This window comes from Lissotriton helveticus, chromosome 9 (genome assembly GCF_964261635.1).
Source record: "Lissotriton helveticus chromosome 9, aLisHel1.1, whole genome shotgun sequence".
NCBI classification, from domain to species: Eukaryota; Metazoa; Chordata; class Amphibia; order Caudata; family Salamandridae; genus Lissotriton; species Lissotriton helveticus.
In genome coordinates, this window is record NC_136070.1 from 770,663,428 (window position 1) to 770,687,263 (window position 23,836).

General features: G+C 46.4%; 1 protein-coding gene across 2 annotated transcripts in view; it reads left to right on the forward strand.

The window, feature by feature from the left end:
• ERCC2 (ERCC excision repair 2, TFIIH core complex helicase subunit) overlaps window positions 1-23,836 on the forward strand; it is a 1,411,027-nt gene that overhangs the window by 1,121,605 nt on the left and 265,586 nt on the right. For both annotated transcript variants that reach the window (XM_078660894.1, XM_078660895.1), the window contains one exon: window positions 8,959-9,022. In XM_078660894.1, coding sequence (XP_078517020.1) covers window positions 8,959-9,022 — 64 coding nt within the window. The remainder of the gene's footprint in view (window positions 1-8,958; window positions 9,023-23,836) is intronic.

A 23,836-nucleotide genomic window follows, 5' to 3' on the forward strand; every position in this document is an offset into this window, starting at 1 on the left:
GGGCGCTCTAAAGGGGGTTTGTGTATTTTTTGTTCCTTATATGCTGGCTCCTTTAAGCTCTAAAGCGACTGTTACAAGAACTTTTTATCAAATTTTGACTCTGGTGACTTCTACCCACGTTACTTTAATTATTGTTAATTTTCATAATAATGAACGCTTATCAGACATCACAACTGTCCTCCAATCATTAGATCAAGACTTAGAGAAGGTTTTTGACAACAATTGTCACGATCCCATTATTTTATGGGGTGGTGACTTTAACATACGCACATGTACTGTGACTACAAATAAGGCATGTGGTATGACAGGATTTCTGCGAGACAACCCATTTTATTCACTCGCAGTATGGGGATACCCTGAACAAGCTAATTTTCAAATACAACTTAGGGTTTTGTAACGATCTAGCTGTTTCACCAACCACAGTGAGGTGTACGTACAGTGGTAGGGAGGACAAGAGTGTGATAGACTTTTTACTGTTTCCCCAGCGTCACTCATCATTGGTTCTGGAGTTTATTGTGCATGATATTGTACTTAGTGATCATTATCCCCAAAGTGGCACGTTGAAGCTGGATTTTACCGGGCAAGTATGCTGTAAATCTAAGGCCCTTGTACAAGAGGAAACTTTGATCTCTCGTCGCAATGGGCACGTGTTAAAGTGGTCCCTTGTGGATCCTCTTAACTTCCTCGAAAAATTGGTTCAAAAAGAGAGGGAGGCTTTTGATGTGTGCCTAGATGAAACCACAGAGGTGCATAACTTCATCTTGACATTTAACCAAATAAAAAAGGGTGTGGGTGAGGGCCTTTCTGCAAAACAGAAAATACGAAAGGCGGGAGTGTGTGGTTGGTTTGACTCAACATGTACCAAAGCCCACAAAAACTTGAAATTAGCTTTAGATGAACAACCTAGATCTGTAGGGAAAGTCCGAGAGTGTAGATTGGCTTACAAAGCGGCTGTGAGAAGTTGGCCTGATGTATGATGTTCACTATTCTAGTGAGCACCTTGTATCAGTCCAAACAACCCTTATGGTGGTGGTTGTAAAGTCAACCTTATAGACAAGCTATCCTAGGGGTAGCATGGACTAAGCAGTCTTAGGCTTAACTCAAGAGGGCATGTGAAGCCAGCTGTTTTACCATATGCAATCCTGTAATATCAAATGAAAGGACACCACACAAGTTATATATTATAAAAAATATATATATTTATTACTAGAATAATCCTCTGTACTCTTTATGAGGGCAGAGGCACAAGCGTTTAAACAAAAGCACAGTTAAACATACAAAAGTTGCACAGGTATGGATAGGCCTGGTGGCCACTTAAAAAAATAAGTGGTATAAGAATCACTTTACGAACAATGGTAAGGCCTAGAGCCTTGGGAATCGCTGGGACTACACTGGACTAACTGTAGTTAGGACGGGAGTAGCCTGCGGGATTCGGGTGCAGCGCTAAAAGCACACGCATGCACCAATGCAAAGTCAATGGTGCGTAAAAGTTATAAAGTTACTGCTTTGGAAGTCTTCCGACTGGACTAGAACTTAGCCACTTAAAACTAGGACACTAGAGGTGTAAACCACTACAGGAGCACCGGTGTTTGATTGTTACCTCACCCACAGGAAGCGTGTGCATAGGTGCCAAAGTGTGTCTGGTTTCGTCATGGAGTTCTATGGAGCCTGGAGATGAAGATGCTGCAAGCGGCCAGGAGAGAAGAGTCCGGTTGGATCCAAGGGTGGATCGAAGATGTAGAGTACCTGAAAGCAGAGGGGACAGAGTCTGGGTCACTAGCCAGTGACCAGGATGGAACCAGGAAGGAACCAGGTGATGTCGGGCGCAATCAGGTGGTTGTCGAGAAGCTTGTCTCCGCTGCCACGTGGACTCTGGGGCATCGAGGATGGCCAGGAGTGGATCACGAGCTGTCCCACGAAGGCTCTCGCTGTCGGCGGTGTCGGCTTCCGGATCGGAGTCAACAGGCCTTGGCAAATTCAACCCATGCAGGATTTGAAGATCGCTTCTTACTCAGACCAGCAAGGTCAGAGAGGTTGCTCCTTTTCAGGGGAGCGAGGGCCAGTCTGGAGCAACCAGACTAGCAGATTAGTTTCAAAGATTTGTCGTCGTAGAGGCCACTAGCCAACGGGCAAGTGACCGGACAGACGCGTCGAGCAGGAAAATTCAAAAGGGCCCCACGCAGCACTCGGTAAGTGTGGAGGGGTGATCTTCGGTGCACGAGCTGCTCGGGGCTGGGGCTTCTCAGACCCCAATGTACAGCTTCGAGGGTGCCTCGGGAGCTGCACTGTCAGCACTTCGCAGTCTTTTCAAGATGGCCGGTCCCACGTCTCACGTCGCCTCCACGGGTCTCAGCTTTGCTGTGGCTGTGGATCGGGCTGTTGGATGTCTGGGATTCCGGTTCTTGTCGATCTCTGTCGCTCGAGCTCCGGCCGGAGCTGCAACAAAGCAAACCGTTGGGCGCTGGATGGTGCCTGTTTGCACAGGGTGGTCACTCCTTGACCACAAGGGAGATTCTTCAGTCTTCCACGTCGAGTGGGATGTCGAAGGGTCCAGAGTTTCGTTTCAAAGTTTCAGTCAGGATTATCTAAAGTCTATGGGCACAGCTCCTACCTTTATTCCAAATCAAGGGGCTGGATAACCTGCTAGGTCCCTCCTATGGGTGCGACCCAGGAAGGGGGTGGTTACACCCCTTTCCCTTTGTCCAGTTTCGCGCCAGAGCTGTGTCTGGAGTGCCCCAGCACCGGTTTGAACTGGGCTATGCATGAGGAGCCTTGTGCCCCCCAGGCAGGGTCTAGTTTCACTCGCCCTGCCTGCCTCAATCCACTATCTCCTGTCTGGGGTGGTGTAACACCTCCCTGTGACAGGAAACCTTTTGTCCAGGCCTCCCCTGCCGGAGTTTCGGTCAGCAGCAGGAGGCCAGACCCGTGTCTGTGGCAGCAGCATCCATTTTGTGATGCTGAGGCTCTGGTTAGATTTAACCGCGTTTAAGTAAAATAACATTTCTTCTCCCTCTAGAAGGGTGGAATGCTACCCCCGTCACCAGAACTGGCGAGGGGGCAGTATTCACCTTACACAACATGTTTTGATAAAGCCAAACCAAAGTTAGCAATAACCACGAGGATTATAATGCACTTAAGAGTATATGGTATGGCAATACCCTGGAACAGTTATAAGGAATTGGTTCCGAAAGCTGCAGACAGGCTCAGCTCATGCTAGAGCACCATCTCACATAAAACCAAGCACTCTACCTCCAGGATTGTTAAGGCCTGCCATAGGAGTGACTTATAGGTATATATGTGTCCAGATATAGGGTTAGACATAGGTATACTATATCTAAGCAAGGGGTGATTACACAACCTTGCCCCAGCTGAGGGATCAGCCAGTTGTGTCTGTTTGGATGGCCAGCCAGGGGTGGCAAAAGATATGCTGCAGCCCCTGGTAGGCCTGTGATGCACCTATGTCCTGGGTACCTATAGTACACTGTACAGGGGCTCATAAGGTGATCCAATACCCAATTGGTGATATACCTAAAGTACATGTATGTGAATTTAGAGAGAGAACAGCAGGCTGTGGGTCTGATTAGCAGGCCCACAGCCACATTAAGTCGAAAACCAGTGAAGCAAAAAGCAAAAATTGGGGTGACCATAGGAAAGCAGACCCTACTCTCCTACAGAGGCCATTAAACAACAGAAAAGAGCTGAAAGAGGATACCTGGAATAAGTTACTGGAGGCCAGCCTATCTAAAGATACTTCTTTTTGGTGTGTCATTAATTCACATTCTCGTTATGCTTCAGATTCCCCACGCGCAGAGATAGCAATCTCTGAGGGTGCTTGGATAGCTCATTTCTCCAAATTATACTCCCCTAAGGAAGAGCTGGATGTTCCTACTGCTAGTGCCTTGCCACATAATGGACTCCTACCTCTTGCTAATGCTCCCAAAATTACTGGCCCTTTAAATGAGTGCAAATCTCCAGACTTTTCCCTGGACAAAGTCAGATTGGCGCTGAAAGAAAGCAAGGGGGGGGAATGCCCTGGGGCCCGACGGGATCCCTATTGACCTGTTCAAATTTAACATCGAGCTCTGGGGCCCTATCCTCACTTTGCTCTTTAAAGCTTGCCAAAATCAAGGTTTTTTTACCCACCGGGCCTGAGTCACTTATCGTCCCTATTTTCAAGAAGGGCAACCGTAACAACCCAGCGCAATACAGGCCATTTTCCCTCTTGGATTGCCTGGTTAAAGTTGCTGGTTACATGCTTTTGGGACGCTTACAGGTGTGGGCGGAATCAAACAATATCCTCTCAGACCTACTGTACGGGTTCAGGGCAGGGTTGGGTACTGTAGAGCAGGCTGTAAACCTTGACTTGTTAATTGGCAAGTATGTACCTATGAAAGGTGGTAATCTTTTTTTAGTCTTTATTGATTTATCTTCAGCTTTTAATTTGATAGCTCACGATAAGCTATGGGCAATAATGACTAATATGGGCATGGATGTGAAAATTGTGAACTTCTTAAAAGATTTGTACGGCCAAGGCAAAGGCAGAGTATGTTACGATCCTAATGGTACCTGTACTGAGACATTCAGCATAGGAAGAGGGGTGCGGCCGGGATGCGTAATGGCCCCCTTCCTATTTAACCTCTATATAAACAGCATAGGAGATATACTTGCAAGTAAATATGTAAATCTACCTCAGGTGGGACAAAGGCCTATTCCAGCATTATTTTATGCCGACAATACGGTGTTAATGGCCCGTACTTCCATTGCCCTGCAGCGCTTGGTGGACGAATTTGCTCAGTATATGTCTAACTTGGGATTAAAAATCAACATAAGTAAAACCTTCGCTATGAAGATTGGCAAGAAGTTTACCCGCTGTCGCGACATTCTTATTGAGGGTTCTACCATCCAGTTTACAGATTCCTTCTCATATTTGAGCATTGTTTTTAATCAATCAGGGCATTGGGAAGGGGCTATCAAATCAAGGCAACTCCATTTCATGAAACCAAAAATGGCCCTATTGAGTTACGCTAGTCTGTGTGGCTTTAAACATCCAAAGGAGATGACTATTTATAATGTAAAGTGTAGATCCTCTGCCATGTACGGGGCTGAGCTTTGGGGTCATGGAAAAATAGATATATTACAGCTTGTAAATGTAAAAAATGTAAATTGATACTTGTATAGCGCACTACTCACCCACAAGGGTCTCAAGGCGCTTGTACGAATAACGCTGTGGAACCCATCCTGGCTTTCCCTGTGAGGTGTCCACTCCTGGGCACCCCCAAGGTGGAGGCCAGGCATCCTTAGCGTTGTGGGGGCCGTTGTGGAGATTAAGCAAGCTATTGCCCAGAGTTGCAGAGTGGGACTCCATGATTGGAATAGGCACCGAGGCGAGAATTATCAGGTCCGTGGAATTTTGAGCCCAAGACCCGCCGAGACGGGGAATTGAACCCTAGTCCCGGGCTAGACCTCTGCATCAGGGTCTGCCGCTCTAACCATTGAGCCACACTTCTTGAAGAAAATGCTTTTCTCAGGTCTCTCCTTGCACTCCCGAAAAGTAGCTCAGCGTTTGTTTGTCACTCTGAATTGGGTGCCCCCTACCTAGCAGACTTGATTAGGATCCAACCTGTGCTATTATGGCACAAAATATGGTCACCTGAACACACTATTTTAAATCGAGCCATAATTGCCGACAGCCAAAAATCCCCTACGGTTTTTAGAATTCCATGGCTCAATTATGTCCATAATTTCCTGGTAAACCTTGGCCATCCTGAATATTTTACCCTCCCTGAGAGTTTGGCCACCGTCCAGAGGAAAGCCTTGAAGTTGAAATGCATCTCTTTTTTGGAAGAAATCAGATTAGCATCTGAAATCTGTAAACCAACTGTGTTGAGGAACCAACTGATTTTGACCAGTGTTTACATGCAACCATACTTAGTTAACATTTATAATACTCGCCATCGGTTTGTGCTCACACGTTTTCGGCTGGATATTTTCCATCATTTAATCAGTTTTCCTATTGTTAGCAATTGGTCAGCCGACCCGGGGAACTGCACGTATGATGATATTTCACCTCAGAATACTATGCACACCGTATTCTTTTGTAAACACCTCTCATGTCTGAGACAGAAATCTATAAAACCCTTGTTACTACAGTTGGGTTTCAGATATTGTCGTCCGGCGTATACATATTTGCAAATGTTGCCAGATATTTTTACATGTTTTGTAATGTCGCGTTTCTTGTTGACTGTTATTAATTGTAGGAAGCAGCTGTAAACTGTAATTATATTATCATGTTACGATGTTAGACCTTTTTATATTCTAAGTCTTCAATTTTTAAATAAGGATGAATTTTGTATAATTGGTTTTAAATTGTATTCTTGATCGTTTTAATCATTGTATCGTTGTATTTTGTAGCTTTTATGATTCACTTTGTGACTTCGAATAAAGCTTATTTTGATTGATGACAGTGCTATTAGTGAGCTAAGAGGCAAGCCAGGAATCATGTGTGCCCTATATATGGGCTAGATTCTTGTTATACATGGAGTAGACATTTAGGGCCCGATGTAGGAAGCAAATTCGCAGAACTTCAGCGTTTGCAGTGTGCAATGTAGCACACAAAAACCCCCTTACAAAATAAGGAATCTCAACATTTGAGATTCCATATTTTGCTATTTCATTTAAGGAATCGCAAATTGCAATTCCTTAAGTGCAATGTAAGAAGCACAAAAGAAAGTGCGATTTGGCCTTAAGTAATCGCAAATTACCACCAACTTCAAGTTGGTGGTAATTTGCGATTTCCTTTAAAAAAAAGCACTTTTTTTGCTTTTTTAAAAGTACCATGTGGCACACATTCATGCCCTTAGGGCAAGTATGTGCGCCACATGTGCACACATGCACATTTCTGGGGTGCAACAGTGTGTCCCTCTGGAACCCTTGCACACTTATAATTGGCCATGCAATTTGCAAGTACCTATTGGGTACTCGCAAATTGTGTGCACAATTCCCATTTATTCCAATGGCCCGATCAAGAGACAAATAGCTAGGGGTGGATTTGCAGGAGCCCCAGGCCCTAACGGAATTCCTCCAATACTCTACAAGTACGATGTAGAATAATGGAGCACGGTATTAGTACCAGCTGATACTGCTGCACACTGATACCTGGATTAGGATTAACACCTTGGCTGCTTGAAATGTTCCTCTGCTGTGCTGGGCCATAATAGAAATGGGTGTGGTCATGACGAGCTCAGCTCGTCATGAGCACACGAGAGGTGTACCTCATGACGAGCTGAGTTCGTCATGAGCACCGAAGGGGTTACATTTGGAGCAGGGACGCACCTCTCAAGGCGAATCTCTACTTCCAAAGGGCTAAAGCAAGGGTGCGTCTTAGTGCCCCTACTCTTCCTATCCGATCTCCCAGGGGACTTGGATAAGTGCCCTTCACACACCCGGAAACTGGGTAAAACCTCATTGTCTAATCTGTTATAGACGGATGACCTAGTACTGATAAGTCAGACCCCCATCGGCCTACAACACCTCTTGAATACCACCAACAGCTTCTCCCAACGCAACGCCCTAAAATAAACTCTAATAAAAGAAAAATCATGGCAATAAATGATTGGAAAAGAAAAAAAATCAACTGGTACTTAGACGGGCAATGTCTGGATTAGACAACCAGTTATAAATACCTAGGAATCTTGCTGGACCACAAAGGCAGTTAAAACCCCAACTGGAGTCCCTACATAGGAAGGGCACCATGACCTACCTAGCAATGGATTCCCTGAAAAAAATACTGCCCGATCTAACTTTTGATCCTTTACTGCAGGGCATACGTGCAAAACTACAACCAGCACTAACGTATGGGAGCGAATCGTTAAAAGGGAGAGACGCTGTGGCATTGGTCATAGTACTAGCCAACACATACAGAGCTATTTTTCACCTCCCAAAATACGTCTCACCAGCTAAAATACGCTTAGAGTTTGGGCTTCAAAAACAATCAGTGGAAAGGCGAGGCGCATACATAAAAAGCTGGCACAAGCTACGTGGTGCAGAGGCAGGTTCGTTAAATTTGCACCTTTGGAGCGAGCTTTCTCGCTATGAAAAATCACCTAATAGGAAGTACCTGTTTGACTCCCTAAAGCTTTTGGGACTGTCCAATCTTTGGGAAACCTCCACAGAATACCAGAATTTTAAAAAGACTGTGACAAAGGTAACAAAAAAGGTATCCGTTCTAAAAGACAATGCAGCAGTAGCCAAAAGGGCTCATGGTTGTACAGTGCTTCGCGACTATGAAGCTCTCCAACCACAATCCTACTTGAAAGCGGGAGTCAAAGCGAGGACAAAAGAAAAATTCCTAATATTGCGACTGGGCATCTTACCGCCTCTCCCACGGGAAAGGAGATCAGGATCGCAGTCCTGCCGTTTAAGCGAAATTGCAAACGAGGATCTTGTGCACGTGATCAGCATCTTCCCAAATTTAAAGGACATAAGAAGAACCCTACTTTGATGGGCATCAGGAGCCGCAGGCAGGCAGGAAAACTGTGCTTTAACCCGGCTGAGACACAGTTAAACTGCCGACTCACAAAATTCTTTGACATATTAACTATGAGACTCAAACATACATCGCAAGTGGACTTCGGCTAAATAAAAATAGCTGGGCTGGTCTGTCACTGTTGCTTGTCCTAGTAAGTTTTTGCCACTGCACATTATGGACACACAAATAGAAACTGATTCGATGAAGATTGTTGCTTAAATTGGCACAGCGCCCGTTAGCCAGCTCTCCTTGACGCACAATGCACTTTAGAATTGTTGAAGAGCGCAATGTCTAAATGCGAGTTTTAATATAATGCACTTTGATGACCGTTTAGCACTGCTTTAACTCATTGAATTACCATGGAATTTTATTATCATGTATATGCAACGGTTTTACTTAATCACGCATAATAAACTTACTTACGTTTTCAGGTTGTGGGTCGTGGAAATGACCAAGTGGCCATAAGCTCTAAATTTGAGACCCGGGAGGATATTGGTGAGAATATTTACTTTTTTTGTTTGCATTTTGATGTTATTTATATGTTATTTTGGTATGTTTTTGTGATTTCTCTTTTTTTTGTTCTTCTTAACAAAAGATGTGGGACAATGATCTACCTCTTCTATCAGGTGTAGATGGACATTCCAGAATTCCTATTACACATTTACCAGCATTCTTCATCCTTGCTCTAAGAAATGCATAACTAACATTAATTTCAATAATAACGTTAGCCTCTTTCTTATAGGTGTAACTCTATTTCATGCCTATACGATAGCTAGCCCACCGTGAACCCCAGGAAGATCTTCTATATCCACATCTATTCTCCAAAGGCCATTTCTGCCTGAGCCTTTGTAAACTTGTGTATGTCAAATTAGGAGTGCCACCAAAGCAGTTCTTGCTGTGCCACTACTGCTCTATAATGACTTTAATTTGCCTAACAGTCCTGCTAGTTCTACATTTCTTGATGTAGTTAGATGAGAGAAATTAATTCTACACCTAATAGTTTCTTCTCTACGTGGGCGCAGAGCCCGGTCTGGCACAAATTTTCACAAAAAAGTCATTGGGCAAAATTAAATAAGTTATTTCAAATTCTCTTCAAAAGAAATCATAAAAGTACACTCCTTCGCTCTAATGCCAACATAGGTTCAGAAGTTAAGAATCAGCAAGTAAGAAGATTTTCACCTGTTTCTGAAAAGAGAAGTAAAAGATCAATCGAATATTTCAAAAAGAAACCAGACACAAGGAAGGCTCTTTTTCTAGGGAAATTATCAGGAATATTTTAAGGGCATATAAAATCTTGTTTATTTGGAGCATTAATACAAACCATAAAAGCGCAAGCATGTTAAAAAATATTGAAAGAAAAATCTAAACAAACGTAAGATTTGGAAAAAAACTAGCATCAAACACGGAGAGACCACAGTGACATTCCGGAGTTTACATAAAGCACAGTAATAATCAGGGCCTTTTAATGATTGTGTTTGCCTGCGCCAAAGGGCATGTTTAAGAAAAGTAGCCACGCCTATGCAAACTTTCAGGGTGAGGAGCTTCTGCAGGAATAAAAGTGCAGTAATGTGTTAAATATTGTGATACCAAGAATCAACTACCTATGACATATATGCGTCTGTCTATGAGTGTCCATCATAACGATGAACTTTTATTTGACAAGAAGAATCTACGAAAAATTGTGGACTTTATTTTGAAATTGAGGAAGGTTACTATAACCTAAACTGGAGTGCAACAAGGGGACATTAAGTAATGTCCAACTTAGTGCTATACTTAGAGTTTTGACTTGACTCCCTCAGGCCAGAGGGGGATAGCCATTGTGCACCCAAGACGTTAATGAACCAAAGCATTGAACAACAGTTTTTAAACAGTGTGCCTCACTACTTTTTGTTTTTTTGGTTTCCTTTTTGCTGACCACAAGTGAGAGCACCTACAGATTCACCGTGTCATACAACGAGATTACAAGCATTACGGATAACTGTGCAGATACATTTGGTTTCTCCACTGAAGACACCAATCGAATTTACATGTTAAATATTTGTGATACCAAGAATCAACTACCTATGACTTATATGCATCTATAAGAGTTCATCATAACGATGGTTTGAATACGCAATAAAAAGAAATTTATTTGACAAGAAGAAACTTCGAAAAATTGTGGACTTTATTTTGAATTTGAGAAAGGTTACTATAACCTAAACCGGAGTGCAACAAGGGGACACTAAGTAATGTCCAACTTAGTACTATACTTAGAGTTTTGACTTGACAGCCTCAGGCCAGAAGGGGATACCCATTGTGCACCCAAGACGTTTACTGAACCAAAGCATTGAACAACAGTTTTTAAACAGTGTGCCTCGCTACTTTTTGTTTTCAAGTATAAATTATGACACTGATCCTGGGTGCTCAAGCCTGAGCTATAGCCATGTTGGACATCAGAAATTATGTGGTTATCTAAAGACTTAAGACATAATTCTACTAAGAACAACCCTGCCAATGACTTTCACACTAGAGTCTAACAGGGAGATAGGGCTGTAGCAAGTAGGAGAGGCCCTGTTACCTTTTTAGGTCGAGCCTAGCTATTGCGTAAGCAATCGCTATGCAAGAGATATAGAGGGGCACCAGAAAATGCTGCCAAAGACCTTTGGAATGCGGTTTATGGCCAGTGCATGTGAAGCATCTGGCATCAGACTTGAAAGCAGCAGACTGCTTTCGCCAGCGGGAGCTCGGCCTCACTTCCTGCTCCCCCTCTTACAGCAATTAACTTTCGTTATCGCGCACACCCCATATGCACGTTCCCTCCCACCCTTCCTTTGATGTCCGCTTTTCTTGTTGTTTGGAGGTCTTGTATGCTGTTACTGTTAACATTTAGGGAACAATTTTGTTTTTCTTTCAGCAGTCCTTGAGTGTATGTGTTTTCCAGCTCCCGCCATTGTGTCTTAGTGTGCTGTTTCCCTCTCAACACTCACTGACCCCTGCGCTCTTGGTGCCTCTCTTGTGTGCTCTTTTTCCCACTCACTTCACCCACGACTTTATTTTCATTTTATATTCCCTCCCCCCTTCAAACCCATTCCCCTTTGCTGTCCTACCCTCACAATCATATGTTTTTCCCCACTTTTTTCTTTGGAAGGTCCACCAGCTGCCATTTAGCTCCACTACATCAATAACACTATTGCTCGCTTTGCCGAAGTACGTGACGTCTGCCATCTAAGACCAATCTGTTAAAAGAAAATGGTATACAGCGCCCATGTCATGCCGTGATTAGCAACAGCAGCTGCATCATCTCACCTTTGCTTTTTTTTTTTGCCGATGCAATGCAGCGTCGCTGTAAAGCATTTTGCTGATGCTTAACAGCATCTGCAACAATCATTAGCAAAGCCAGTGGATGCAAAAGGCAAGCCCTATTGGTCTTACCAATGTTTTTATATTGTTGGTTGCCGAAAGGTTGTTTTTGCATTGTGGTATTTTTTTTCAGATAACCGCACGCCCCCACCTTTTGATAACCGCACTGCCCCCCAATACTTGCTGTTACAACCTACGCCCATTTGTACTGAAGTCAAGAACAAGCTGAACCTACAGAAGAGAGAGCTCTCAAAGTTTGCATTAGCAGCTATGGGGCTCTTTTCAGAAGATCTGATGTGAGATCGTCACAAGTGCCAGAATTGACCAGTGCATAGCTCTAACAGGAGGGTCCTTCCCTGCTAGGTCTTGCTGCTTCATTTTTGGCCAGGATCTTCTTTACTGACTTCACACTCCATCTCGAAGGTCAGGACTGGCAGAGCCCTCTGTGACGTTTGACTCTTCATGCTGAAATTAACCTGGCCAGCAGGCAGAGGTGCCCCTGACCAGAGATCCTTGTAGGAGAGTAGGGTCTGCTTTCCTATGGTCACCCCAATTTTTGCTTTTTGCTTCACTGGTTTTCGACTAAATGTGACTGTGGGCCTGCTAATCAGACCCAAGGCCTGCTGTTCTCTCTCTAAATTCACAGACATATACTTTAGGTATATCACCAATTTGGTACTGGAAACCTTATCAGCCCCTGTACAGTGTACTATAAGTACCCAGGGCATAGGTGCATCCAAGGCCTACCAGGGGCTGCAGCATATCTTTTGCCACCCCTGGCTGGCCATTTAAATCGACGCAATTGGCCGATCACTCAGCTGGGGCAAGGTGGTGTACTCACCCCTTGCTTAGATATAGTATACCTATATCTAAACCTGTATCTGGACACATATATACCTATAAGTCACTCCTATGGCAGGCCTTAACAATCCTGGAGGCAGAGTGCTTGGTTTTATGTGAGATGGTGCTCTAACATGAGCTGAGCCTGTCTGCAGCTTTCGGAACCATTTCCTTATAGCTGTTCCAGGGTATTGCCATACCATATACTCTTAAGTGCATTATAATCCTCGCGGTTATTGCTAACTTTGGTTTGGCTTTATCAAAACATGTCGTGCAATGTGTCATACACTTTGGAATACTACCCCCTCGCCAGTTCTGGCGACGGGGGTAGCATTCCACCCTTCTAGAGAGAGAAGACATGTTACTTTACTTAAAGCACGGTTAATCCTAACCAGAGCCTCAACATCACAAAATGGATGCTGCTGCCACAGACACAAGTCTGGCCTCCTGCTGCTGACCGAAACCTGGCAGGGGAGGCTTGGACAAAGAGTTTCCTGTCACAGGGAGGTGTTACACCTCCCCAGACAGGAGATAGTGGATTGTAGCAGGGAAGTTTGAATGAAACTAGACACTGCCTGGGGCACACAAGGTGTCCCATGCAATATCTAGTCAAACCGGTTCTGGGGCACTCCAGCCCCAGCTCTGGTGTGAAACTGGACAAAGGGAAAGGGGTGTAACCACCCCCTTCCTGGGTCCCACCCATAGGAGGGACCTAGTAGGTAATCCAGCCCCTTGATTTGGAATAAAGGTAGGAGCTGTGCCAACGCACATCAGATTATCCTGACTGAAACTTATGAAACGAAACTCTGGACCCTTCGACATCCTACTTGACGTAGAAGACTGAAGAATCTCCCTTGTGGTCAAGGAGTGACCACCCTGTGCAAACAGGCACCATCCAGCGCCCAACGGTTTGCTTTGTTGCATTTCCCGCCAGGACTCGAGCGACAGAGATCGACAAGACCAGCTTCCCTAGACTTGTAACAGCCCGATCCACAGTCCCAGCGAATCTGAGACCCGTGGAGGCGACGTGAAGCGTGGAGCCGGCCATCTTGGAAAAACTACGAAGTGCTGACCGTGCAGCTCCCGAGGCTCCCTCGAAGCTGTGCATTGGGGTTTGAGAAGCCCCAGCCCCGAGCATCTTTTGCACCGAAGATCTCCCCTCCACACTCACAGAGTGCTGCGTGGGGCCCTTTTGCATTTTCCTGCGCGACGCATTGGTCCGGTCGCTTGCCCGTTGGCTAGTGGCCCCAGTACCGACGAACCTACGAATTTACACTGCTGGTCTGGTTGCTCCAGACTGGCCCTCGCTCCCCTGAAAAGGAGCAATCTATCTGACCTTGCTGGTCCGAGTAAGAAGCGATCTTCAAATCCTGCGTGGGTTGCCTTTGCCAAGGCCTGTTGACTCCGATCCGGAAGCCGACACCGCCGACAGCGAGAGCCTTCGTGGGACAGCTCGTGATCCACTCCTGGACATCCTCGATGCCCCAGAGTCCATGTGGCAGCGGAGACAAGCTTCTCGACAACCACCTGATTGCGCCCGACATTGCCTGGTTCCTTCCTGGTGCCATCCTGGTCACTGCTGAGTGACCCAGACTCTGTCCCCTCTGCTTTCAGGTACTTTACATCTTCGATCCACCCTTGGATCCAACCGGACTCTTCTCTCCTGGCCGCCTGCAGCATCTTCATCTCCAGGCTCCATAGATTTCCACTATGAAACCCGACACACTTTGGCACCTATGCACCCGCTTCCTGTGGGTGAGGTAACGATCTAACACCGGTGCTCCTGTAGTGGTTTACACCTCTAGTGTCTTAGTTTATAGTGTGGTAATTCTATTCCAGTCGGAAGACTTCCAAAACAGTAACTTTCTAACTTTTACGCACCATTGACTTTGCATTGGTGCATGCATGTGCTTTTAGCGCTGCACCCGAATCCCGTGGGCTACTCCCGTCCTAACTACTGTTAGTCCAGTGTAGTCCCAGCGATTCCCAAGGCCCTAGCCCTTACCACTGTTCGTAAAGTGATACTTATACCACTTTTTTGATATATGGTTTGAGTGGCCACCGGCTCTATCCATAAACGTGCAACTTTTGAATGTTTAATTTTGTTTTTGTTTAAACGCTTGTGCCTCTGCACTCATAAAGAGTACAGAGGATTATTCTAGTAATAAATACATATATTTGTATAATATATAACTTGTGTGGTGTCCTTTCATTTGATATTACAGGATTGCATATGGTAAAACAGCTGGCTTCACATGCCCTCTTGAGTTTAGCCTGAAGGCTGCTTAGTCCATGCTACCTCTAGGATAGCTTGTCTACAAGGTTGACTTAACACCACCACCATAAGGGATTGTTTGGACTGATACAAGGTGCCCACAGAATTGTGGACATCATACATCAGGCCAACTTCTCACAATCCTACTCTGTGGGTACTCTACCGCCCTCACTCTACCGCACTCACTCTACCGCACTCACTCTACCGCCCTCATTCTACCACTCTCCTGCCCTCACTCTACCGCCCTCACTCTACCACTCTACCGCCCTCACTCTACCACTCTACCGCCCTCACTCTTCCACCCTCACTCTACCACTCTACCGCCCTCACTCTACCACTCTACCGCCCTCACCAGGGTTGTGGAATTTATTAAAACATCTACTTGTCCATGGGGCAGGTCGATTCCTAAATCTACTTGTCCTGTAACAAAATCCACTTGTCCCTTTGGTGCCATGTTGTGCGGCGACAAATTATGACAGCAATCTCATTATATAAGAGCTCTTATATAGCCTCTCTGATTATGCCAGGGATTATACCATAGTAGTGTTTGAATACTAGCAATCCCTTTATGTTGCTACGTTTCCGCAGATCTACATGCTGGGACTGAAGGTAGTGGTAAACAATAGTTCCAGGGTTGGAATGTCCTTTTGAGTCTCTGCACACCTACTAACTTGCATGTTTTAAGGGTTTTCAACAACTTTTCTCTAATCTTTACCAATACTGAGAAATGTTGGAAATTTACTCCTGACAATGGCAGATGTAAACCTTATTCCAGAGTTGGGAAAAAAGTGGTTGGAGGGAAAATAAACTTGCCAACACTCAGGTTTTCGCATGAGCAAATCTACACATGCACATTTGCTCATGCTAAAATGCAGTTCACAAATATTTTCTAGGAGTACTATTTCTTGCCCTACTGCTGTAAATTCTTTTGAATTCACGAAAGCCATATAGCTGCCTTTAATGCAAGGACATATGCCAAGGGGGCACTTTTGAGACTTTCTTTAATAATTGTGCCCCTAATTTAGTCTGGCGTTAACCATGACCGTTTGTGTTTATTAAAATTCTCTCTCTGTATCGGCTGGCTTCATGGTGAGTGACAGCATTCTGCTCTTTCACAAGGAGCATATCGGGACACAGTCGTTTTGTTCATTGCGAGTAATTAATGTGGCAGTGTGTGCATTTTGGAAACGAAAAAATGTTTTGCTTTTGCCAATGTTTATTATAATGGTGAGGGTCCGGCAGCTCTCACATCAATAAGGTTTTACAAAAACCATGCCAAAACAAGTCACGCATTCCCAAAACTGAAAAACAGACCACCATTTCAGACCTACTGGCTTTGCCAATGCTTGTTTATTTGTATGCTTTCCAAAATCTTATTGAAACTAGTTACACTGATTTTCTAATATGAATATTTTGGGGAAATACTAGCATGCATCAACACATGTTACTAAATGATGCTGCAAATAAATGGTACCTGAAATTTTACAGTAGTTTAGCAAAAAAATGTTTTTCCTACATTCATTTTTTTGGAACATTCTATATAGAAAGCAAAGAATCATTAATGTTGCTTTCAAGCTTCTGCAAATATTTGCATCTAATCAGAGAGCATTTTGGGAGCATTATGCATAGCCTCATATTGCTAAACTTTGAAATCGTGTGTCCACTTTTTTATACTGGAACCACTGTCAGTAGTGCAGACAGAACTTACATTTACAGAGAACGCTCAGCCTAATAACAAAAGCTCTCAATTAATTAACCATAAATACAAGTTTAAACAGCATTAACATATGCACAAATATTAACTTAACTGCAGCAGTGCCCTTCCCTGATCCTTAATGTGGTACTGCAAACTGGCAGCCAAAGGGTTTGTGCTGCAGGGGGTTGGGCCTGCTTGTCCCAAGGACAAAATGCACATTAAAACTTGTTGCCCTTGACCCCAAACAATATGTCCTGGGTGTTGGGCTATAGGAATTCCACATCCCTGCTCACTCCACCACTCTACCGCCCTCACTCTACCACCCTCACTCTACCGCCCTCACTCTACCACTCTACTGCCCTCACTCTACCACTCTACCGCCCTCACTCTACCACTCTACCGCCCTCACTCTACCGCCCTCACTCTACCACTCTACCGCCCTCACTCTACCACTCTACCTCCCTCACTCTACCATTCTCCCGCCCTCACTCTACCACTCTACCGCCCTCACTCTACCACTCTACCGCCCTCACTCTACCACCATCACACTACCACCATCACTCTACCACCCTCACTCTACCACCTTCACTCTACCACTCTACCACCCACACTCTACCACACTCACGCCCTGACTCTACCACTCTACTGCCCCCGCGCCCTCACTCTACCGCCCTCACTCTACGGCCCTCACTCTACCACTCTACCGCCCTCACTCTACCGCCCTCACTCTACCACTGTACCGCCCTCACGTCCTCACTCTACCGCCCTCACTCTACCGCCCTCACTCTACCACCCTCACTCTACCGCCCTCACTCTACCACTCTACCGCCCTCACTCTACCACTGTACCGCCCTCACGTCCTCACTCTACCGCCCTCACTCTACCGCCCTCACTCTACCACCCTCACTCTACCGCCCTCACTCTACCACTCTACCGCCCTCACTCTAACACTCTACCGCCCTCACTCTACCACTCTATCTCTCTATCGCCCTCCCTCACTCTATCTATCTATCGCCCTCCCTCACTCTATCTATCGCCCTCCCTCACTCTATCTTTCACCCTCCCTCACTCTATCTATCGCCCTCCCTCCCTCCCTCCCTCTATCTATCTATCGCCCTCACTCTAACTATCTATCGCCCCCTATCTATCTATCGCCCTCCCTCTACCTATCTATCGCCCTCCCTCTACCTATCTATCGCCCTTACTCTATCTATCTATCGCCCTCACTCTATCGCCCTCCCTCTATCTATCGCCCTCCCTCTCTTCCACCAACCTCCTTCTCTAACTCCCTGTTCTCTTCTCTTCTCCCGTGCTGATCTGCTGCTCTCTTCCACCCTGCCTCCTTCTCTAACTCCCTGTTCTCTTCTCTTCTCCTGTGCTGATCTGCTGTTCTCTTTCACCCCACCTCCTTCACTAACTCCCTGTTCTCTTCTCCTGTGAAATGAAAATGAAATGAAAAATTGCACTTGTATAGAGCGTAACTACCCGGAGGCCTCGCAGCGCTTTAGACTGATTACTGTGGCGGGCTACCGGGTACGTCAACACGCTTTTGCAAACAAATGACTTTTCAGAGCTTTCCTGAATAACATTCGGTTGTTATTCTCTCTCAGGGCTAGAGGGAGAGAGTTCCAGAGCCTCGCAGCCGTGTGGGCAAAGGAGCGGCCGCCCCATCGGGCTTTGTTGATTTTGGTTGTGGTTGCCAAATGCAGTGTACCAGAGCGAAGAGCTCTAGATGGCGCATAAGGCACCACTAAGGGAAAAAGAACGGCAGGGCCAGTTCGGTGGAAAGATTTGTGCAAAATGCACATGGCCTTAAACTGCGCTCTGGCAACCACTGGGAGCCAATGGAGTTCTTTTAGTGTATTCCTCGCTGATTGCCAGCGAGGAATGTTAAACAGTAGTCGGGCGGCGCAGTTTTGCGTGACTAGGAGCCTATTGGTCACTACCGCCGGGGCTCCTAAATATAGGGCATTTCCATAATCCAGGCGAGAAAGTATCAGGGCCTGCACCATGACCCTTCTCGCCTAGAATGGGAGCAGAGGGAGCACTTTGCGGAGCATTTTCATTAGCCCAACACATGTGGAGGCAGTTTTAGTGGCTTGGACCGAGAAGTCCAGCGCTTTGTCAAGCCAGATTCCCAGGCTCTTTATCTGAGGTTTGGGTGGAGGGGGAGAGCCGAGACATGTGGGCCAGATGGAGGCCAAGGTGGTCAAGGAGGGGTTGCCCAATAACATGATCTCAGTCTTCTCCCCGTTGAGTTTGAGGTGGGAGGATTGCATCCACTTAGCAACAGCCTCTAGACAAGGGCCCAGGGTGTTAGACGACCCCTCAGTGTGGTCCAGGGAGACCACCAATTGGGTGTCGTCGGCGTAGGTGACAATACGCACACCAAAAGGGTGGACTATCTTCTCTAGAGGTTGCATATAAACATTAAAAAGGGTGGGGCTTATGGAGGAGCCCTGGGGGACCCCACAGCTAAGCGGATGCTTGGAAGATACCACCTCGCCCTCAAACACCTGGAAGAATCGCTCGTCCAGGAAGGAAGTCAGCCATGCCAGGGCCGCGCCCGACACACCCATGCCCTTCAAACGATGTAATAGTGTGGCATGGTTAACTGTGTCGAACGCGGCACTGAGGTCGAGGAGTATGATGGCTGTTTTTCCTCCCCGGTCCAGTATAGCTCTTGCTGCCTCCGTCACTGCCAAAAGGGCAGTTTCAGTGCCGTGCTGAGGGCGGAACCCCGTCTGAGAGACACGTAGCAGATTATTAGATTCTAAATAATCTACTAAGATCTTGTTGACGTGTCTCTCCAGCAGTTTGCTCATCCAAGGAAACAGAGAGATGGGGCGAAAATTGGTCAAGTTGTTCTGGTCCAGGTTCAGCTTTTTCAGCAGAGCCCTGACCATCGCACACTTCCATGGAGCTGGAACGGAGTTGGAGGTGATAGGGGCATTGATGACATCCAAGATGAACGGGTGGATGGTATCAACAACCTTAACTAGAGTCTGCGGAGGTGCCGGGTCATTAGGAGATCCCGAGGTGACTTTAGGGATCATTTTGTCTAATGTACTGGAAGAAATGGAATGGTGTCCAGTGAACAAGAAATGGGCAGGTCAGAATCTGTTGTGGAGGTGAAACCCGTATCATCACTACCTGTAGAGAATAGGGAATAAATGGCCTGAATCTTCTGAAAGAAGAAAGTGGCTAAGTTGTTACAACGGGCCTGTGCGCCACTCCGATGACAGGAGCTCAGAGGGAGGGGAAATTAGGGATTTTGCTATTCTAAAGATTTCCCATGGGGAGTTCGCGGCAAGATTGATTTTGGTTCCGTAGAGCTCAACTTGTGCAGATTTTATTTAATTTTTGTAGAGCTTTATTGCGGCTCTATACTCTGTTTTCATCGATTGAGAACGTTCTTTTCTGCAGGCTCTCTCCGATTTGCGGCAGGCTTGTTTCAAAATTCTAAGGGCGGGAGAATACCAGGGGGCAACTTTAGATCTTTTTATTACTTGCAAAGAACCCTTCGGAAGAACTTGATCAAGGGTGCTGGAGATCCAATTATCAAAGTTGAGAGCGGCTGTATTGGAATTAATCGTCTTCCGGGGTGGCTGTTCGATAAGGGCCTGTTCCCATTTGGGAAGCGGAAGAGAGCTCCATTTCCTGCCCCAATGTTTATCATGGATTTGTGAGGTGGGGGGAGTGCTTATGGACCATGTAAAAGGTATTAAAAAGTGATCGGTCCAGGGCAGTGGTATAGGTACCTCGACCAATAGACTGTCTAGATTACTATAGACGTGATCTAAGAGGTGTCCCTTGTTATGTGTCGCATGGAAACCCTTTTGGGACAGGTCGATGGCCTGGAGGTTTGAACGGAGGCTATTGGCTGCTGCATCAAGCGGATCGTCTAAATGCAGATTTAGGTCACCCAGCAAAGTAAAATTTGCCGAGGTGAGCACTAGATTAGCAGCTATATCCGTCATGTTAGTGACGAAGTCGCCGAGGGAACCAGGTGGTCGGTAGGCTAGAATACCGGAAAAGGTGATGGTGGGGGAGAATTCAAGAGTGAAATGTAGGCTCTCACAGGCTGGTGTGGTAGAGGAAGTGACACGGCATCTATAATTATCTCTATAGATGATGGCCAATCCTCCGCCTCTACCTGTCTGGCGGTCCAGTCGCTTAAGGGTGTAGCCTTGAGGAGTGGTCCACACTGAAGCTGGATCATTTTCTAGCTGAAGCCATGTCTCGGTTAGAAAGAGGGCTTCAGGGTTGAGCTCCTCTATCAATATGGCCAGTTCAGTGTGGTGCTTTGGCAGGGACCGGCAGTTCAGGAGGAACATTTTTTTCTTATACATAGAGGAATGTTTGCCTGGGTTAGAGAGGGATAAACACCAGTCACATATTTTACAGCGGGCTAATATGTTGTTCTCTTCCACCCGCTTCCTTCCTTAACTCCCTGTTCTCTTCACCTGTGCTGATCTGCTGCTCTCTTCCTCCCCGCCTCCTTATTTAACTCTGTTTTTTTCTCCTGTGCTGATCTGCTGTTCCCTTCCACCACCTCCTTCTCTAACTCCCTGGTCTCTTCTCCCGTGCTGATCTGCTGTGCTCTTCCTCCCGCCTCCTTATTTAACTCTGTTTTTTTCTCCTGTGCTGATCTGCTGTTCCCTTCCACCACCTCCTTCTCTAACTCCCTGGTCTCTTCTCCCATGCTGATCTGCTGTGCTCTTCCTCCCGCCTCCTTATCTAACTCCCTGTTCTCTTCTCCTGTGATGATCTTTCTGCTATCTTCCATCTGCCTCCTTCTCTAACTCCCTGTTATCTTCTCTTCTCCTGTGCTGATCTGCTGTTCTCTTTCACCCGCCTCCTTCTCTAACTCCCTTTTCTCTTCTCCTGTGCTAATATGTTGTTCTCTTCCACCCGCTTCCTTCCTTAACTCCTGTTCTTTTCTCCTGTGCTGATCTGCTGTTCTCTTCCACCTGCCTCCTTCTTTCACTCCCAGTACTCTTCTCTTGTGCTGATCTGCTGCTCTCTTCCACCCCACCTCCTTCTTTGACTCCCTGTTCTCATCTCTTCTCCTGTGCTGATCTGCTACTCTCTTCCACCCACCTCCTTCTTTAACTCCCTGTTCTGTTCTCCCGTGCTTATCTGCTGCTCTCTTCCACCCGCCTCCTTCTTTAACTATGTTCTTTTCTCCTGTGCTGATCTGTTGTTCTCTTCCACCTGCTGCCTCCTTTCACACCATGTTCTCTTCTCCTGTGCTAATCTGCTGCTCTCTTCCACCCCACCTCCTTCTTTAACTCCCTGTTCTGTTCTCCTGTGCTGATCTGCTGCTCTCTTCCACCCGCCCCCTTCTTAAACTCCCTGTTCTCTTCTCCTGTGCTAATCTGCTGTTTTCTTCCATCCGCCTCTTTCTCTAACTCCCTGTTCTCTTCTCCTGTGCCGATCTGCTGTTCTCTTCCACCCGACTCCTTCTTTAACTCCCTGTTCTCTTCTCCTGTGCTGATATGCTGCTCTCTTCCACCCTGCCTCCTTCTTTGACTCCCTGTTCGTTTCTCCCATGCTGATCTGCTGCTCTCATCCACCCTACCTCCTTCTTTAATTCCCTGTTCTCTTCTGCTGTGCTGATCTGCTACTCTCTTCCACCCACCTCCTTCTTTAACTCCCTGTTCTGTTCTCCTGTGCTGATCTGCTGCTCTCTTCCACCCGCCCCCTTCTCTAACTCCCTGTTCTCTTCTCCTGTGCTGATCTGGTGCTCTCCTCCACCCCGCTCCTTCTTTAACTATGTTCTTTTCTCCTGTGCTGATCTGTTGTTCTCTTCCACCTGCTGCCTCCTTTCACTCCCTGTTCTCTTCTCCTGTGCTGATCTGCTGCTCTCTTCCACCCCACCTCCTTCTTTACCTCCCTGTTCTCTTCTCTTGTGCTGATCTGCTACTCTCTTCCACCCACCTCCTTCTTTAACTCCCTGTTCTGTTCTCCTGTGCTGATCTGCTGCTCTTCCACCCGCCCCCTTCTTAAACTCCCTGTTCTCTTCTCCTGTACTAATCTGCTGTTCTCTTCCACCCGCCTCTTTTTCTAACTCCCTGTTCTGTTCTCCTGTGCTGATATGCTGCTCTCTTCCACCCTGCCTCATTCTTTAACTCCCTGGTCCCTTCTCTTCTCCTGTGCTGATCTGCTGCTCTCTTCCACCCACCTCCTTCTCTAACTCCCTGTTCTCTTCTTTTCTCCCTCTGCTGATCTGCTGCTGTCTTCCACCCGCCTCCTTCTTTAACTCCCTGTTCTCTTCTGCTGATCTGCTGCTCTCTTCCACTCTGCCTCCTTCTCTAACTCCCTGTTCTCTTCTCCTGTGCTGATCTGCTGCTCTCTTCCACCCCGCCTCCTTCGTTAACTCCCTGTTTTCTTCTCCTGTGCTAATCTGCTGTTCTCTTCCACCCACCTCTTTGTCTAACTCCCTGTTCTCTTCTCCTGTGCCGAGCTGCTGTTCTCTTCCACCCGCCTCTTTCTCTAATATCCGCCTCCTTCTTTAACTCCATGTTCTCTTCTGCTGTGCTGTTAGTCTGCTCTCTATCCACCCACCTCCTTCTCCAACTCTCTGTTCTCTTCTCTTCCACCCGCCTTCTTCTCTAGCTCCCTGTTCTCTTCTCTTCTCCTGTGCTGATCTGCTGCTCTCTTCCACCCGCCTCCTTCTTTAACTCACTGTTCTCTTCTCCTGTGCTAATCTGCTGATCTCCTCCACCGCCTCCTTCTTTAACTCCCTGGTCTCTTCTCCTGTTCTGATCTGCTGCTCTCTTCCACCCCGCCTCCTTTAACTCCCTGTTCTTTTCTCCCGTGCTGATCTGCTGTTCTCTTCTACCCCCTTCCTTCTTTAACTCCCTGTTCTCTTCTCCTGTGCTGATCTGCTGCTCTCTTCCACCCCACCTCCTTCTTTAACTCCCTGTTCTCTTCTCCTGTGCTGATCTGCTGCTCTCTTCCACCCGCCCCCTTCTTAAACTCCCTGTTCTCTTCTCTTGTGCTGATCTGCTACTCTCTTCCACCCACCTCCTTCTTTAACGCCCTGTTCTCTTCTGCTGTGCTGATCTGCTGCTCTTCCACATACATCCTTCTCTAACCGCACACACACATACATACAACCACGCACACACACACATACAACCACACACACACA